The sequence below is a fragment of the Chanos chanos genome, chromosome 8 (assembly GCF_902362185.1).
Source record: "Chanos chanos chromosome 8, fChaCha1.1, whole genome shotgun sequence".
Lineage (NCBI taxonomy): Eukaryota > Metazoa > Chordata > Actinopteri > Gonorynchiformes > Chanidae > Chanos > Chanos chanos.
Window position 1 is genome coordinate 29,416,263 of NC_044502.1, and position 18,062 is coordinate 29,434,324.

General features: G+C 38.5%; 2 protein-coding genes across 2 annotated transcripts; one reads left to right on the plus strand and one right to left on the minus strand.

Moving 5' to 3' along the window:
• Positions 1-691: 691 nt before the first annotated feature.
• On the minus strand, positions 692-4,280 carry LOC115819547 (ammonium transporter 1 member 3-like). The gene is made up of 7 exons (XM_030783055.1): positions 4,031-4,280; positions 3,536-3,618; positions 3,258-3,383; positions 2,935-3,159; positions 1,551-1,689; positions 1,172-1,251; positions 692-907 (listed from the first exon to the last, which is right to left on the minus strand). The coding sequence occupies exons 1-7, from the start codon at positions 4,278-4,280 to the stop codon at positions 692-694; spliced, it is 1,119 nt and encodes a 372-aa protein (XP_030638915.1).
• Positions 4,281-7,038: 2,758 nt separating this feature from the next.
• Positions 7,039-16,880, plus strand: lcp2a (lymphocyte cytosolic protein 2a). The gene is made up of 21 exons (XM_030782330.1): positions 7,039-7,116; positions 7,529-7,591; positions 8,067-8,113; positions 10,296-10,361; positions 10,451-10,479; positions 10,580-10,620; positions 10,742-10,946; positions 11,052-11,128; positions 11,246-11,309; positions 11,402-11,485; positions 12,406-12,434; positions 13,576-13,595; positions 14,011-14,127; positions 14,734-14,758; positions 14,919-14,931; positions 15,086-15,188; positions 15,314-15,366; positions 15,466-15,545; positions 15,951-16,025; positions 16,417-16,572; positions 16,713-16,880. The coding sequence occupies exons 1-21, from the start codon at positions 7,039-7,041 to the stop codon at positions 16,836-16,838; spliced, it is 1,551 nt and encodes a 516-aa protein (XP_030638190.1). The 3' UTR covers positions 16,839-16,880.
• The last annotated feature ends 1,182 nt before the right edge of the window (positions 16,881-18,062 follow it).

An 18,062-nucleotide genomic window follows, 5' to 3' on the forward strand; every position in this document is an offset into this window, starting at 1 on the left:
GTTTCTTTTCTTTTGCATCCTGTTTGTGTTTGCATGCCTTTCTTCATGACACCACTGAACAGGATGCATATTGAAGATGGCGAATCAGTTGACAGGTTTGCTGGTATCATGTGGCTGTTTAAGCACATGGCGGTATTGATCGATTCCTGCCCAACACAAATTTTTTAGACTTGAAACAAATTATGTCCTGACAAAAGAGTCAAAGAAAGGTGCAACTCTGTGTATAATTAGACAGGGACTCCAGAGTTTTGCAATCAGACCAATATATACTTGTGAGGGCTGCATGAATACACAGTATTCGTCTCACTTTTTTCCCTTGCAGCCTAAAGATGTCTCCCACACAGAGTAAATGTGTGATTATTTGGAGGCCAGTTACTCATGCCCGTGGGTCTGCATCGTTTGACAAGTGTGAATTCGACTGCATGACCCAGCCGGAAAGATGTAAGACTAGGATGTCGCCTCCAATGTCTGTTAATAGTACCTTTTCGTAGAATGAAATAAGCAGATCATCAAGTTATGATGGACTTTGGAGGAGAGTGATGTGTACTGCACAATTTGGCTCTTTGGTTGCTTGATTGACAGTGTGCCAGATAGTGACAGGAAAACAAGACTGTGCTGTCTTTCTCTCTCTGAACTGGCCACAACAGTAGCACAGCTTAGATCTATACTAATGAATTGTCTGAATCAACATCTAGACCTCTGGAGTTTCTGTCCAATCACAAAAATGCTCTGTTTGCATCTCGTCTTGGCCTTGAGCAGCCCAGTGTGGGTTCATCTTACCGCGTTTCTCTATGTAGAGAGGTACCCTTAAAATCCCAAAGCACATGAAGAAGGAGAGTAGTGGGTGCATAATGAGCACTGCCCACAGAAACAGAATCAGAGCCACAAGGCTGTTATTGCCAAAAACCTGTAGAAACCAAGAACACACAGGACTTCAAAACGGAGAATGTTCAACAAACCTTTCATCTCTTAGATACTAAAACAGAAATGTTCTTATGTAACAAGGGTCCTATATATAGTGATTAAAATGACAAAAAATCTACTAAAGTAGACATACTTGCAAAATGTGACATTTGAACACAAACAGATCTTACAGTGTGGAAAAGCTTCTGGTGAACAGTTACAGTGGAGTATTTCCACAGTATTACTCTAGATAATGTCATTTCCTTACCTCATTCTTTCCTCCAATAGTCCCTTGATCAGAGAGCAGCCCAGCATACACTAAGCCCCATAACCCTGGCACCAGATAAACTGAAAAGAAAAAATGATAACAGATAAATCTAATTGTGACCTTGGCTGATATTATACTGAAACACTGAATAGGCTCGAACAGCGGATTCACTGCAGCGTTTAGTTGTTCTTCAAAACAATGTGAGCAGAAGTGTCTTGCAGTCCTAGCAGTGAGCTGACATGATATTTGGGTCTATTTCCTAAGACTCTGATGGAGGAAAAACTGGATTAAATATCAGACTGTCAGTAATACAGGCTTTCTGTGCAGTGACTGTTTAAACAGGGAGGGTGATGTTTTTGTATGAGTGTGAAAGACTGACCGGGGATGACATTGAGAGGATCGTCCACCTGCATGCGGCTTATAAGCACACGCGCAGCAAAGAAGAAGAATGACGCAGTGGTTCCACACATAACGGCTAAGCCGGGTATATAGGAGTCAACCCCCGCGCACACAGCCACCTGAATTTCAAAACAAGAAAAAATCATCAGTTTGGAGGTCACATATTAATAAAAACATTTATCCTCTCCTATAACGCTACAGGTAGCGTGACAAGTGTCCAGCTTTGGATCCTTTTTGGGGCAAGTTTAAACAGGCATCTGTTACCCTGGAACATACCATCTGCTCTCTTCCCAAATAGTCTAACTTCTGAAAAGAGCTACTGTGCCGGTCCTTTAATCACTGTATTTGGTGTCTGCACAACTCAGACTACTTAAGCTGCTTTTCAATCACATTGTTTTTTAGCGCCTTCCTTCTCATCAAGGTCCCTCTTAACTTGAAATCTATTTGATCATCCAGCCATGAGCACTGGAGCAGAGGTTCAACGGAACATCTTCAGTGCGAGAAAAGGAAGCTCACTCTGTGAGGACATCTACGGACAGTTGGATGTGCAATCAGACCGATAAATACATGCCTCCTATGGACAGTTTATCAGTCAGTTATTAACATCATTATAATCTGATGTCGCTGTAAATCCATTGGAGGAGACAACATTGGTACTTCCTTCAAAGTAAGTCTATAACTGTCCTCTTGCAGCAGTGAATGAGGATGTGGGTACTGATGTCCGTGTGTGTGTGTGTGCCAATGGGTAGTATTTTTTCACAATCCCTTTATATAATATCTTCCTCAGCATGGAGATAGCTGATGAGATGGAGTAATTGCTACATTTAGAGCAAATATGCTATGGGATGAGCTAGCACTTGTCTTATCCTGATAAAAATGGCACTGTTAATGTGTTACTGGGCCCTGTATCTTAATAGGGTGGACTTCCTCTTTGACATTGTGTGTTTTTTTGTTTTGTTTTTGTTTACAAAACATAAAGCCCACAGATAAAGTCAGCTGTAGAACAGCTCTATTAACGTGCTGATTTTCAGCGAGAGCAACCAAACAGTTCTAAGGACTGCCACTCACTTCCCTTACAGAAGAGGAAGAGAAAGACGAAGAGGAAAGCTATTAAAAACAAAAGCAACAGCAATCGCAAAAAAACAACTTAACAGTTCATTCTGCAAATAAGATTTCAACATGTGCAGAGTACTGAATAAATATGTTATTACAATCTGGATTCTGACAGCTACACCGGACTTCATGTGTATGTCTATTTTAAAGGACTGTGTAACATGCGTTTGTAAATCTCTTATGTAAAAATAGTGGTAAACTGTGATGTTACTCCTCATTGACTGAGACACTATGCTGACACTGAATCTTACCATGCCGGCGATGGAGCCACCCACAAGGCTGTCGAGATCGTAGTTGTTCTGATAGATGCGCTGAAAAAACAAACCATACAGACCACCACTGGCTGCTGCAAGCAGGAGGTTGATGGCATACAGCCCCAGAAACTGGCCCTCCTCAGCAGCTAATATGCGAGGATGGGCCCCCAACACCAGGCCAAGGAATCCCAGCAGCTGAAGGAATGCACCCATAGCCATCATCTACACAGATGGACGATGAGTGAGATTAGGGCAGTGGATATGTGTGCTATGGAAGAGATGTGAAAGGGCTCAATCTGTATGGACACCTATAGACTCACAGTTGGGTTACCCGTCCTCTTTTTAAAATGAGGCTTTTTGTGTCCGGCTCGCGGTCCAATGGCCCTCAAAGAAACAACTGCAGCCGTGCCACCAAGCACAAAAATCATTCCACTGCCTGCATAATCCTGAACAAGAAAAGACAAGAGCCATACTCAACCTGTAAGGACACAGTATTAACCAAAGAGCCAGGACCACATGCTTCAAGGGAAAAAAGAGCATGTGGATGTCTGATTTTCGTGAATTCAGGAGATTTGGAAATGTAAAAATGAACTCATACATGTGAGGGATATAAAGTGGATTGTGGGTTGAAGATTCCTTGCTGGTCCCAAACCCAGTGACATGCAACAGGATAAACGAACCCTAAAAGATACCACTCATTAATATCACAGGATGTCAACTCTCAAATATTCTTCAAATGTGAATGACATTTATGGCAGGGGTGCTATTTACACAACGATGATTTGAAACATTCTAAATAATTGACATCAAATGATTATCAGTATGAAGTGAAATAGATCATGGGTCAAGCTTATGAGCTTTAAAGTATTAATTATGATTAAGCCACTGCACTGGTGAAAAAAATCGGGCTTGTATATACATTACACACTTATGGAAGAAGTATTGAAAATTACCTAAACTTCTCCAGTTTGGGCCCCTATTTTGCTATCACTTTTTCTTGAGCAGAACAGATCTCTTACAAATAAGCAGCATTTGTTCATCCTTCCCTGACAGATGAGTCAAAACAAACTAAGCAAAAGATTAACAAAAATACCAGAGAAGACATAGGCCGACATCAGGTAGCCAACTGGTTCTGTCCTCTCACTGGCAGTCCCTAATGCCACAGTCGTAGCCACAGCACAGCGTACGTAGTTGAAGAAGAAATGAACCAGATCTGTGTTGTCTAGTGAGAGGAAAAACTGGGTACCGATGAAATTGCTGTGTTCACCGAAGGCAAATGCATAGCCATGGAGCCAGAAGGCCACAAAGGTTACAACTGGGGCAGGGAAAGAAAAGGAAAGCATAACATTTAATCAGGGTAAATACAAAACAACATTTAAAATGTCTCTTAAAATCTGTCAAATACTGCATTGTCTGAGAACATCTGTTTGTTTGTTTGTTTTTTGATGCAATTTCAATACGAGTGCATACTAGACACCAAACGAATAGGAGAATTAGACCACAAGAGTTGGCCCTAGTAGTAGTGTCTTTAGTGGGCCGACTTAGAACAACATTGAAAATACCAAGAGTATGAAGTCCCAAATCTAGCACTCAGGTTATTTTGAGATATTTTCAGGTTAACTTGATTTAACATGATTATGTCAAATTACAAAGTAAAAAAAAAAAAAAAAAAATCATCGGTTGGTATTTCAGTATTCAAAGAGCAATTGCATGTGCAGCTGTCATGTTGCCTAAGAGCGGTTTCAGTTGCACTGTCACAAGAGGAAAGCATTTTCATCTGAGTTGGAACCCGACTGCTGCCTGATATACTGCAGAAAATAACCATTGCACCTAGATTGATATTTGAACAATAGCCTTTGAAGGAAGCTTAAGTATAACCACCAACAATCCCCCACTTCCACCTAGACACCACCTTATTTAACCAGGAAGTGGAAACTACTGTGCTATAACGAGTAACACACAAAGCTTTGTGTTGCAACAAAATGCATGCATGCTTGTCTACACTTGTGTGTTGGTGGTACAAATGCAAGCATTTACAAGACTTTGAAAACCTTACCATTTTTATTCTGAGCTATATTTGTGTATATAAAAAACAATTTCACTTACACTTTGACTATTTCCATTAAAAATGTCATTGCGACAGGGAAAAAAGAGGTAACCGAAAGTTTTAGATTAAGACTTTCCAGCAGTGGGCGGTAATTACAGTCAAACTGGTCTGCTTGAGTGCACTGTTTGTGCATAGGTATATATTGTACGCCTTTGAAAGGCAGTTGCTGTTCCCATTCTGTGATTTGTTTAATCAAATGCACATATAAAGATAACAAGTGAAATGGCACGCAGAGGTTGACATTGGTAACATAATGTGGATTCAGAGAGCTCTTTGTGATGCTACTCTAAATTTATACCCCATTATTGACACAAATCAATAACAGGTCTGCATGATCACAGTCATTTTCAAAAACGATGCATTTTTTAGATTAGATGTTTGAACTGATGTTAATGAGTACTCACATGTATCTGATACATTTTTGAAGACCACATTTAAAGCATTTTGAGGATCTGTCTTGCTGATTTCAACAAAAGCAAAACCAAACTTCAAGCCTGTGGGATTTAAAACATTTGAGTGCAGCTGGCCTACTGGCTGGCTGACGTTAATTATCGAGCAACATAACTAACTGATGTTGCTGATTCAGCTATCGAGCCAACTGACTATCCGGTGTTACTATACATAGCTGTGGCAGTTATAAAATATGTCATTGAAGACCCGAGTAAATTAAAACGTCTTTTTTCTTGTTTATGTCACTTCATATTTGAAAGAAATCACTCACAAAATAACCAGACTGAACAGATGAGTACGACCGCCTCACGAACTATTCCTTCATCAGGGATCATATTAGTTCCCTTGAATACTGTTTTGACCAGCTTTCATTCGCTAGCTTAAATCCACGGTAGTTAACAACGACCCAATTCTATTAAAGTCGTAAGACTTTTAGAAAAACATTTGGTTCAGTTTATGTTGAGTTTTAAACATTTTAAGTGTTCGCAGTGAGGCTTATGTAGTCTTTTTCTCTTACGTCATTTAGAAGCGCACGCGAAAACAAACCGTCACTATCTAATGCGAGGCGAGGATTAGACGCCTTTGAATGGTGCTGTATATTAGGCTACGGGCAAGATAATTTTATTGTTTGGAAGAGACCAATGAGTTTGTTTAAGGGCTTTGTGTCAATGTGGAATTGCACAATTATAAGTGTGTCATCTGAATGGAAGACTTGCTACATTTGTTATGAGGTCAACCGTTTTCAGAAATATTGCACTACTGTGAGCTATAATGACTTGCATTAATTATTCAAAATACTATATTCTATCTTATATCAGGTAATAAGACAACAAAATTCCTTTCTTGTGTCCACTGAAAGGCTCAGTAAATGATACATTAAAAATGTGTGGGCACAGTAGCATCTGTAGGAAGTGATAACACATTACTGTGTTAAATTTGATTTTTCACATTAAGTGACTTAGCCTACTTCCCCTATTTGCCATCACTGTCACAACAGGAAACTAAGAAGGAAGTGTTTTTCATTCTGTCTTTTTTCGCAGTGTGCTCAGTCAAAGCGTAAGTGTGTTCTCGGGTGTTTTGTGGATTCACATGTACATTTTCTGGCGGTACCTCGATCAAACCCAGTTGGATCTGTTTAATTACCAGGGGAAACAGCTCTACTTCTGAATTTTGCGTCAATTTTTGGAGTGATTTATTTATTAGATCAAAATATACTTTTAGGTCTTTTATGGTACAGTACAGTGTTTTTTTCCTGAGTCAAAATATAACTGTCACGCTACCGTAACATTAATGCTTGTCATGCTTCTGCCCTCCTCAGTTGAGGGAAAGACAAAGAATAGCCAAGGGCGTAACATTGAGACAAAGGAACTGAAGGACCTGCCTGAGGAAACTATCTCTCTCCAAGGTCACAGGCACGTTCATATGTGACTTGGCGTACTTGCTGTTAGAAGACCTGCTACCAAAGGCCTCGCTCAACTTGCTTGAATAGAGTTGAATTTTTGGGATTGTATTCTATAATTTTCATTTTGAAAAGAGGAGAAACCATGAATTTTGACAACATCCCAACTAAATCGGAGGTCATGAGCTGGGATGCACCTCGTTTAGCTGACTTTTTGAAGAGGGTAAGCCATCTTCTTCTTCTTCACCAATCTAGCATAGCAGGTATAAGTGTGAACATGCTTTACTCTGTAATCTTAGTGACACTGTGTTGTTATGGCTGAATCCTGCCCTATGAAGGATTCATCAATTCTGACATTTGAATCAAAGACTAATATGGATAGTTTGAGTCTAGAGTCAAAAATGTGAAATTTGCTGTAATGTAACCCAGATAGGTCTACAGCGACAATACATTACTGATTAATTTCTTTTTGTTTTCTTTCCTTTCTTAGCTGCTTTCAAATTTGACAAATTGCTTTATCATGGGCTTTTTCTTCATTTTTTCTTTCTCAAGCAAATCTGACATGAAGGTAACAGTGGCCTAACAGTTTAAATTAACAAACTGAGTTAATTTTTTTTTTCTGTTTGCATTTACAGCAAGATCTGAGGGGCTGTGACAAAGTCATCCTGAAATGCAACATGAGTGGACAGAGATTCCTCGTAAGTTTGTTTTTCTTCAGCCTCCTCAACGAATGAATAAATTTAATACTGGTTTTCCTTACAATTCTAGGGCTTCAGTCATGGTTTGTGTCAGCTGCTCTGGGGGAAACTAGTCAGTGTTCCATAGATATTCAGCATGAAAGAATGTTAGAAGTTCCATTATTAGTAATGGCTATTCAGTAATACAGAAATAAAGGAAGTCTTATTCTTAGTAGGGGTAATAGTGCCTGTATTCCAAGATTCCTAGAGTTAGTCAGTATTACATGGAAATTTACAGATGGGATCATTTTCTCCGGGTACACCGTTACATGTTTATTTTCTAACAAACTAAATTCTATGTTCCTGTTTTACACTCATCTCTCAGGCAAGAGCACTGTCAACTTTACTGTCAATCTCAAGAGTCATTGTGTTTTTAGGCGTCATCAAATTTAACACTTCCTAACAGTTTGGTTTTGTACTGACTTTTTTTTTGTAGAACATGACAGAAAATGACCTTCAAAAGTTCCCTAAGCTTCATGCCCCGTGAGTACTGCCTGATCACTGATCACAGCGATCCTTTACTTACAGGACATAAACTGTAAAACTGATATTTTGTTGAAGAGAAACAAAATTAATCCTAAAACAGACTAATATATTATCATCTTGCCAAAATCAGAAAGATAATGGTTTAACACAACTCATGTTTTGTAAATGCATAAGTATGATGAGAGATCACGTAATGTTGCTGAGAGTAAACATCACATGTTTACATAGTTAGCCAGCGACAGCCTCCAACTCCAAGTATTTTCAGGCAACAGATTTACAGAAGATGAAAAAAAAGTTTCATGTTATCTGGTTGGTGTTAATAATATAATATAAAAAGAGCATCATCTCCACAAGATAACTTTATAGTGTAAGGCTTTTTTTTCTTCAGAAAAAGTGATATTTATGGGAGTAGCTTGTGCTATGCAAAATGAAAGCTGAGATTTTTCATGGAATTTTTTGATGTATGGAATGGATTAGTTTAGAAGGCATGTATATGAAGAATATAATACCGGACCAAAACTTAGGTATTTAGACAGAGTTTCACTTTGGGCATATAGTGACACGATGTTTGTCTTCTGACGTATTTTGCAGTCGTAGCCTGTAAATGTGCTAACCCCCCCCCCCAAAAAAAGCTTTTGTGTTTGATACAGTTTTTGGATATTCGAGTTACTCTTCAAAGCATTTGAACACAATTTGTTGTAGTTCAACGCAATTTCATGTTGCTATTAACACCAAAGTTGTACATTTACTGTAAAAATATTCGTTTGGCCCAGTTGTTTACTTGCTGGCTGTGTAATCTCTGTAACATCCAAATATATAAACATACACCAATTATAGTGATCATTAACTCTGAAAATTAATACCAATACCACCAAGATTACATATAATAAGTTATACCATGGGATAAATATGTATGATAGCAGGTTTAGCCTCTAAAAAGGACTCAGGAATCTTTGTGGGTAAAATATGGCTAACCAACAGCTGGAACAAGCTCACAAGAAATAGGATCACAAATCGAGATGTGCCACAAGGACAGGAATCATATAGATTATTGACAAAGCTCTGGAAGGGCTTTCCTATGGTATGAAATATGGAAGTAGGCACAAGGTAGAGGAACTGTAATGTCAGTGAACCTTCTAGAAATTTTCACACTGGATCATTAAGAATAGCATAACAGTGGTATCACAACCAATACACTAAAATTTGAAACCGAAGAAGGATAGACAGATAATGGTGACTGACGGGAACGTTATACTGACATAATGTTTTCTCAACATCTTTACCACAGTTCTTTTCATAATGTGAAAGTTGTTCCAAGAAACCAAAAGCACCTTCAACCAAAATTATTTTACATTTTTACTTAGAAGTGTTTCACAATCAAGTCACACTTGAAAAGTGATACTTGCAAGACGCTACAAAAACCAAATGGAAGCTTGCAATATTCTGAGACTAGTCATAAGAATAAACAGGCATTTTGAAAATACCTGCATTGAAACTATGCTTCTCGGACAAAACTTGTGTGGACTTGACTGGATATGACATCTATTGGTCAGTAAATCAGACTTTAAAGCGCCAAAAGGATGTGTATCTGTCTATTCTGCCAGAGTTTGTCCTGTATTGGAATACAGCTACGAATACAAAAAAAAATCATATTTTGCTTAGATATTCATGTATGTGTGAAATGGACATTAAAGTTGGTTTACCCCTACACAGAGATATTATTATGGAACAGAACAAAATCAATACCTGAAAGACAAGTTGTGTCATCACATGGTAGTGGAATGGAATGTCAGAGTGAGGTCATGAGTGTGGATCTGACTTAGAGCAAGAAAAAAAATGCACCCGAGAAGTGGAGGCAGTTACCACATCCTGCTTAGCAAAACCCTCAAATAGAACATACGCCAGTCACAACACTCCATGCTTTACACACGCCATTACACTCTGAACAGCTGTGCTTGTGTCGTGCGCAGCCTTCAACTGATCTGAGAGCAGTTTTAGTTTTGCCTCTTAAGGTAAGAGTGGGTGGAGTGAATACCCCCCATTAAAATTAGATGTAGAAACAAGACATTAGGCTAGGACACATTTTGGCTCTGATAAACAAGTGCAGCAAGGCATGTTGAAAAATGATGTTGCTTTTGCTAACTATCATTCTAATAAATATGTAATACTCTGTTTTCAGACTTATTATCAAAATCTGCAGTGAAATTAACAAGAAAGAAGAAAAGAGGAGGTTCTTCACAAAAAGGCAAGCAGTCTTGTACTTCCCTAATGATTCAGCTGAGTCAGTAAGACTTGCTCCAACCAATAACTGATTTTTTGCTTTTGCTTTCACAGAGCACCAGCTCCTAAGTATCATGAACCAGGTACAAATTTGTATTTGCTTTATGCCCATTAAAGGCTTACACTGTTTTTCTTCACTCTAGGTAAATCTAAAAGTTTTTTTTTAATAAATATTCTCTCCAGATATCGTTCATGAGGATCAGGGGTGGAGCTCTGAGGAGTTTGTAAGACTGTGTCTCTTTACTTTGTTACCCCATGACATTTAAAAGCTTAATATCAAGCTAATTAATAATCATTCATTCATTTGTTTGCAATTGCAATTGAAACATTGACTCTGATGTGAAGGACCAGAGTGATGAAGACTATGAAGACCCAGATGCAAACATCGATGATGAAGGCAGCGGGGGGGATTATGAATCACCTACCGAGGGACCAGTGGGCGAAGAAGTGGACAGTGATAATGACAATGACTACGAGCCGCCTCCAAGCGATTCGGATGAACTTCAGCATCGCCCCATCTGCCCTGCCATAAACAACAGTGACTACATAGGTACAGGGTCACCCTTTGACACACAAACTCATTTAGCGGCTCAATTACCTCTATTATTACTCCCATAATGGTATAATGAGCTAACTGTGTGAATCATGTATTTAGATAGGTTGAACCATCCCCCACCTGAACCACCTATGCGTCCTGGAGTCTCCTCACTTCCACCCATGCCCCACCCTCACGTGAGTCCCTTATCTCTCTCTCAATTATTTTCCTCAATCTTTCACGCTGTCTGTTTCCGTTCTTTCTTCTTCAAGCATCTTTCTTTCCCTGACCCGTCAAGTTCCTTGTACTTGCAGATTGGTGGATCTTATCCTAGACCAGACCATTCTCCTCAGAGACCCAGCAAACCCCAAGCCAAATGTAAGAAAAGGTCCCCAAGTCTCTGTGTTAAACATTTTAATTATTTGTAATGGTGCTTAAGTAAAGTGTTTCTCCTTTTCTCTCATCTGAAGTGCCCTCTGGTCCTCCTGCCCCGCTTGTTGACCGCAGTAAGAAGCCCACCACACTGGAACGAAACCTCAATGACTCTCTACTCGGTAGGCTGTTTCATTCAGACACTGGAGATGAAATTAACATGGATTCAGAGATGCCACTACTCATAGCCACAACCTTATGTCATATTCAGTGATGGTCAAATGTTTTAATAACAGAAATGACAACAGTCAACTATGAAAATGGTAATATTGTCAGTCAGTTGATGACCACAAGGAATGATCTAACTTGCACTCGGTGAGCGCAGACCTCCGGCAAGGCAAATAGTCCACTGTTCTATTATATTCAAATCTGCAACCCCAACCACTATATATGTCTGGTTATATTTCCAAAACCATTAGAACAAAAAAGTCCGACCGTGTGATTGTGAAAGCTAATTTATTGTAAGAAACGATTAGCGATTATGCGCGAGTTATGCCAGCCCACACTAACCTTTAAATTGGCTTATTGAGGTCATATCGACTTGGAAAAAACTAAGGACGATTTAGACATTGCTTATTTCATACATACCTGCTGTTTTTCTTTCTACAGTGATGTTTGAGATGGCTGTTGTATTTTGTTGTATTTGGAGCCGTGGCAAACTATTCACTGTATTTATGACGGGTTCGCGCATGCGCGACAATTTAAGTTTTTGCCCTGTCTTGCAATGATAAGGAAAGTGGAAAAATAATAACTGTTAAAATAAAATAATAAAATAAAAAACTCCAAAAAAAATTAATGGGTTCTTCCTTGGCCCATGCTACACCCTTCCACCAAGTTTAATGAAAATCGGCCCGGTAGCTTTTCCGTAATCATGCTGACAAACAGACAGACAAACCAACAAACTGCACCGAAAACATAACCTCCTTGGCGTAGGTAATTATGTTCAAAAAAACCTCCAGTCTAACTAAAGACTGGCAATAGTAACGGTTAAGTGAATGTGAAAATTCATTCTAAAACAGACCTGTTATCTTTGTTTTCACAGCTGGGAAAGTTGGTGGCCGTGGACAGCGGGTGAGGTGTACTTATCCTGTTTCTCAGTCGCTCTTGATTATATCTAACATCTTATGGTACCACTAACAGAAGTCCTTTGCTTAGATACATTGGTATTAAAGACCAATTTTTGGACACTCCTGATGAAAAATATGGCTTGTTATGTTGTTACCATGGTGTTAAAGTGATTATGCCAACAAAATAAAAAAAGGGCCAACATATATCTTTTCTATGAAATGCAGGCCATAGATTTTTAAAATAAATGTCTGAAACCTGGTTGCTCAATTAACGTTGCATTATTATTATGATATCATAATACAGAATAATATATTAACCAGTGTTTTGAGTCTACAGGGTTTCCATTTGAAAATATATAAAAGTCATGAATGATATTATTTGATACTGTAATGTAATATTTTAGGAAATAAAACATTTTGGGAGCTTAAAAAAATCCTTATCTCAAAAAATATTTTTCTTAAACTTAATATTAGACTATTGCACAATATTGTATATTGTTATTGTAAACAAAAAACAAACGATAATACCATAGATACACAGCGCTGGTATTCACTAGAAGCCATTTATTTCTGTGGGTTCCATGTCACTTGTGGGCATTCTGACATAGGGTCATATGCCTTCAACCACTTCCTCTCGGTTAGAAATCTGCTCACTCTAGATAAGTGATGTATTTGTAGACTTGCCTGTCATGTCTTCAGAAGGAGTCTATCGATCTGCCAGCATCCGCATATTCATTGCCATGATTAACACTGGAAAGACTTCAGAATAAGTTTAGTTATATTTAACGTGTACCTCATCAGCATAGGCACTTCCTCTAAAATCAGCTGTTATTTATGTAAATGTTGTGCAGTGGTGGTGTGACTCAGTCAGTGTAAAATTTAAAAAAGGTTCACTGTCTTGTGTATGAGGCTTCACGCCGCAGAATGGAAATAAAAATCAGCAGTGAAAAATACTGTTTCAGTGGTGAGACAAAGACCACAGCAAAAACAGACTCCTGTCTACGTCAGTAATATGCTTAATTGTTCTGTGCAGAAAAGATTAGAAAAGAGTAATAACTCTTTAATTTTAAAAAATGGGCTCACATAATATATATTTTTATGTATATATGTAACCAAGTGTTTGTTTTGTTTTTTGTCCCCTGCAGTCTGCAACTCCACCTAGGAGGTAACGGGGTTTTTTTTCTCTCGCTCTCTCATTTCCCTTTCAAACCGTGTGCAGTTTTATGTTATGGGTGTAGTTAGCTGTATTTAGTTTGGAACAGTCCTAGCTAGTTCTCACAGCATTTCCTTACCAGTTTCTGAGTTTGCATGTGTGTTTTTACCAACCAACAAACATGTCATATAGAAACCACAATGCTTTTTCCTGTGTGGGTTTCTTGACTACTATCTGTACATGAACAATCTTGTGAATAATTCTTCCTCTTTAACATTTCCTTCCATCTTTGAACTTTCCTCCCCTAAAGCTACTGAGTGAAATGGTTTCAGTCAACTCCTCTTGAGCTCAGGGCATCCTGTGTAGTTCAGTCCGTATTGTTAAGACAGTGAGAACGCTGTGATGATGACTGCTGTGTATTATACAGGCCACCGGTAGCAGAGAGGCCACCAGATCCAATGAGAATGCCTAAACCTCCTCTTCCTTCTGCAACCGGGGTACGCAGGAGTGCCTCTGCACTGAGCCAGAACTCTCCACACAGCAGGTACTCCCCAAAACACACACAGATGCGCTCACACACAAAGGCATGCGTGCACACACACATAAGCGCACATGCCACGCGCACACACACACAGAGAGAGAGAGAGAGAGAGAGAGAGAGAGAGAGAGAGAGAGAGAGAGAGAGAGCTTGACTACAGAGGAGCAGGACTTGCAAGGTTCACAGACTGTTTAAGATATTTGATTTATCAGTTGTGGGAATTGATATTTCAAAAAAGTTCTGATCTGATGGATCAGTCCTCAGAATCCAAACGATAAACAAACACTACACCATTTACAATAATAATCTTTGAAAAAGCACAATCTCCCCTCATGTGTCTCCTTCATGTATAATCTCTGCTAACATCACCAAAAAAATAAAAACAAACAAAACTAACCACAGAAAACAATTACAATAAAACATCAAAACGTTACATAGGTTGAGCATACCTAATCCGAAAATCCAAACTCCGAAAAAATCCAAAACACTTCTGGTCCCAGGCACTTCAGATAAGGGATACTCAGCCTGTATTAAAGGATGCCACCAAATGGTTTAAATGTTTGTTTTTTTGTACAATTATGCAATATTTAAATGTTGTAACTGTCTTGGCAGACTTGCTCCTGACCCCAGAAATGAGGTAGGACGCCCCTTGTACTATGTTTCTAACTTCAGTGAATCTAAGTGTAATCTAAGTTTATAATTTAGTCTGAGGCTCTGACTAATAATATAACAACATGTATACAGCACTGATGGTACACATGCTAACTCAACTCTCTCTCTCTCTTTTACATCAGCAGTTTCATGATGACAGTAAGTATCCCTATAAGTGGAAGAATATGCAGCACTGGTTGTATAAAACATGTCTTCAATTAAAATGTGAAAGAGTGTGTTCTGCAGGTCTTATTCTCTTAATCCCTCTCTCTCTGTCTCTCTCTACCTTTTCATCTCTCTCCTGCTCTGACAGATGCCAAACTTCCATCTCATTTCAACTCCCACACATTCCCCCTACAACCCAGGAATCCCTCACCAAGACCACCACATTCCAGTCACTCCTTCCATTCTGAAAGGTGATTATATAACATTTATATAACATCAATAACACTTTAGACTTAGTCTAGAATAGCACTAGGATGGGAAAAACTATTTGTAGTTTGAATATAACAACATAAAGTAATATGCTGTCTTTTTCTAGCTTGCCACCCAACATGCCTCCCAGTGGCTCTCTGCCATCAAGACTTCAGGATGGTGAGTGACATGTCTAAACTCCAAACTGTGCCATTACACTCAAGCTTCAAACCTTTTGAATTGAAGAAACTGCTTTTCACTTTACCCATTCAATTACAGCCATGAATAGCCACCGGAGCAGTTCAAGAGGACCCAGGCCACCCATGAGACATCCCGAACCTGATCTAGACGATAATGAGGTCAGTGGAGGCCTGTAGAAAAGAGAGTAGAGAGTAAGGAAAGACAGTGGAGATACCAACGTGTCCAGCAGGTGTCGCTGTTGTGCTACAATTGTACTCACTCCTCTCAAGGCACAAAGCATTAAAGTGCTTATTTGCATTTTATTGACAGTATAAATAAAAGAATTATCAGAATTTAAAAATAACTACAAAAGCCTAAATGAGTAATTGTTTTCATTGTTTAATTTGAATTAAAAAAAAAGGTATTAGGAAAATAAATAAATAAACACAGGCTTTCTTGTGTTTCCACAGCTAATTTAAGAACCCTGATGCACAAAAGAATTGATATATTGCAAAGTTTTCCCCCTTCTCATTGTGATTGTTAAGTAATAACAATATTAACCTTTCACTTTCTGTTGTATGAAGGTCCTGGATCCAGCCTGGTACGTGGGACAGGTCAGACGAGATCAAGCAGAGGGCTGTCTGAGACGGGTCAACCAGGTGAGGCCTACAGTTTGAGGCCTTTGACCTCAAAATATCCACACAAATTTGAAAATATACATTGCTCCTCTCCCCATTTATCTTAATTATTAGAATTATTTACATAGTCCTCTAAAACTCCTTAATGTACTCTCTGAGCTTTGTAGAAATCAGCTTACTAGTATATTATAATGCAACTTTTAATGCATGTAGGACAAGCATGTGCGTAAGAATACATGAACCAATTTCCTTACAGAGAAACAAATTCTTATTATTGATTATTAAATAAATTACCAAAGTGTCAATGGGAATAATAAGATACAGGGATATAAATTCTGTTCAGATATAGATAATACATACTTTGTTGCTACATTTTCACACAAGCGTGAACATGACCTGTTCCCTGTTTTAGGATGGTGCATTCCTGGTGCGCGACAGCTCAAAGGGCTCCCCTACTCAGCCTTACACACTGATGGTCCTTTACCAAGACAAAGTCTATAACATCCAGATCCGCTATAATGCAGAGAGAAACAGTTACCTGCTGGGCACTGGAATGAAATCTTCAGAGGTAATACATAATACAGTAACACATTCTGTGGCATGAAGAAGAACCATATATAAACAGTAAGTTAGCAGATAAGACATGAGCAACTAAAGGCTAGATTAAGTTAAGCCATCGAGGTAAACCCTTGTTTATTTCCTTGACAGATGTTCCAAGGGGTCAGGGACATCATCACACAGCACATGCAGTTGCCACTGCTCCTGATTGATGCAAAGAACCGTTCATCGGGACACCAGAACCAGTGCACACTGTCTCGTCCTGCTGGGTACTAACCCCCTCGCCTCCCACTCCACCATTCTCTAACAAGATGACACCAAACAGGACCAGGGAGCAAAATAAACTATATTTGACATGGCTGATGACAAACTAGCTGTACATGTCTGGTTTAAGGGAAAACCACTTATAGCTGCCTTATTCAGTATTTTACTAGAAATTCAGTCTGAGAAATTCATTTATTAAGAAGACTAGCAAAACTCATCAATAACTAAATTTGATGAAGTGTGTTCCCTGTACAGAAATATTAAGGACATTTTCCTTTTATTATTTTTTTTTAAGCTTGTATGTTTTTGATACATATGTATAGTGTCATGCAGACCATTTCATAACCGTTTGGCACAAAATGTCCAGTGGCTCCCTTTCAGTGACTTTCAGTGTGCTACTTTCTTTCTTTCTTTCACATTTGCAAAAAACAATACATTAAATTTAGCTAGCAGGGACTAAGAGAAGTTTGTAAGTTAACAAGTTGTGGAGGCACAGACCAAGTAATTGAAAGGACACAAACTTCCAATCTACAAAGAATACAGTTGTTTATTTTATACTTGTTTTTGAGGTAAGAACTTAATCTATTTTTGTTTTCTTGCTAATATTGCTTTCATAGACTCGGGAGCCTTAACTAAGTATAAATAAGTGATAAATAATGATTCCTGCATGTAAACAACAGTCTTACTTATGACATACAATGTGGGCAATCATTTTTACAATTTTCTAAATATTGTTTCTTTTCATTATATGTCATATGTTACTGTGACATGCCAGTGCAGTGTTTGACACAGCTTTAACCCTAGAGGCTCTGTGGGACACAGCAAAATAAAAGTATCCAAAGAACAACGTCCACTGAACATAGACTATATACATTACCCGCCAAATACAATATATATATATATATATATATATATATATATATATATATATATATATATATGTATATACGCGCGCGCGTACATACATACACACACACACACACACACATATATGTATAAAAAGATAGAATGCACTTAATTGATTAATGATTATAAACATTCGAACACCATAACGTGTGTGAGAGGATTGTTGATAAATTCATGCCAGAGTTAGAGTTATGAGGTTCAGATTACACTTGCAGTTGTGCTTCTTTTTTTTTTTCATTTGGATGTACCTTTCTGTACCTGTAAATATCGGGGAATCTAAAACTGACATCTCTGACGGGAAAAATGCAGGTCTTCAGTATCATGTTTTCA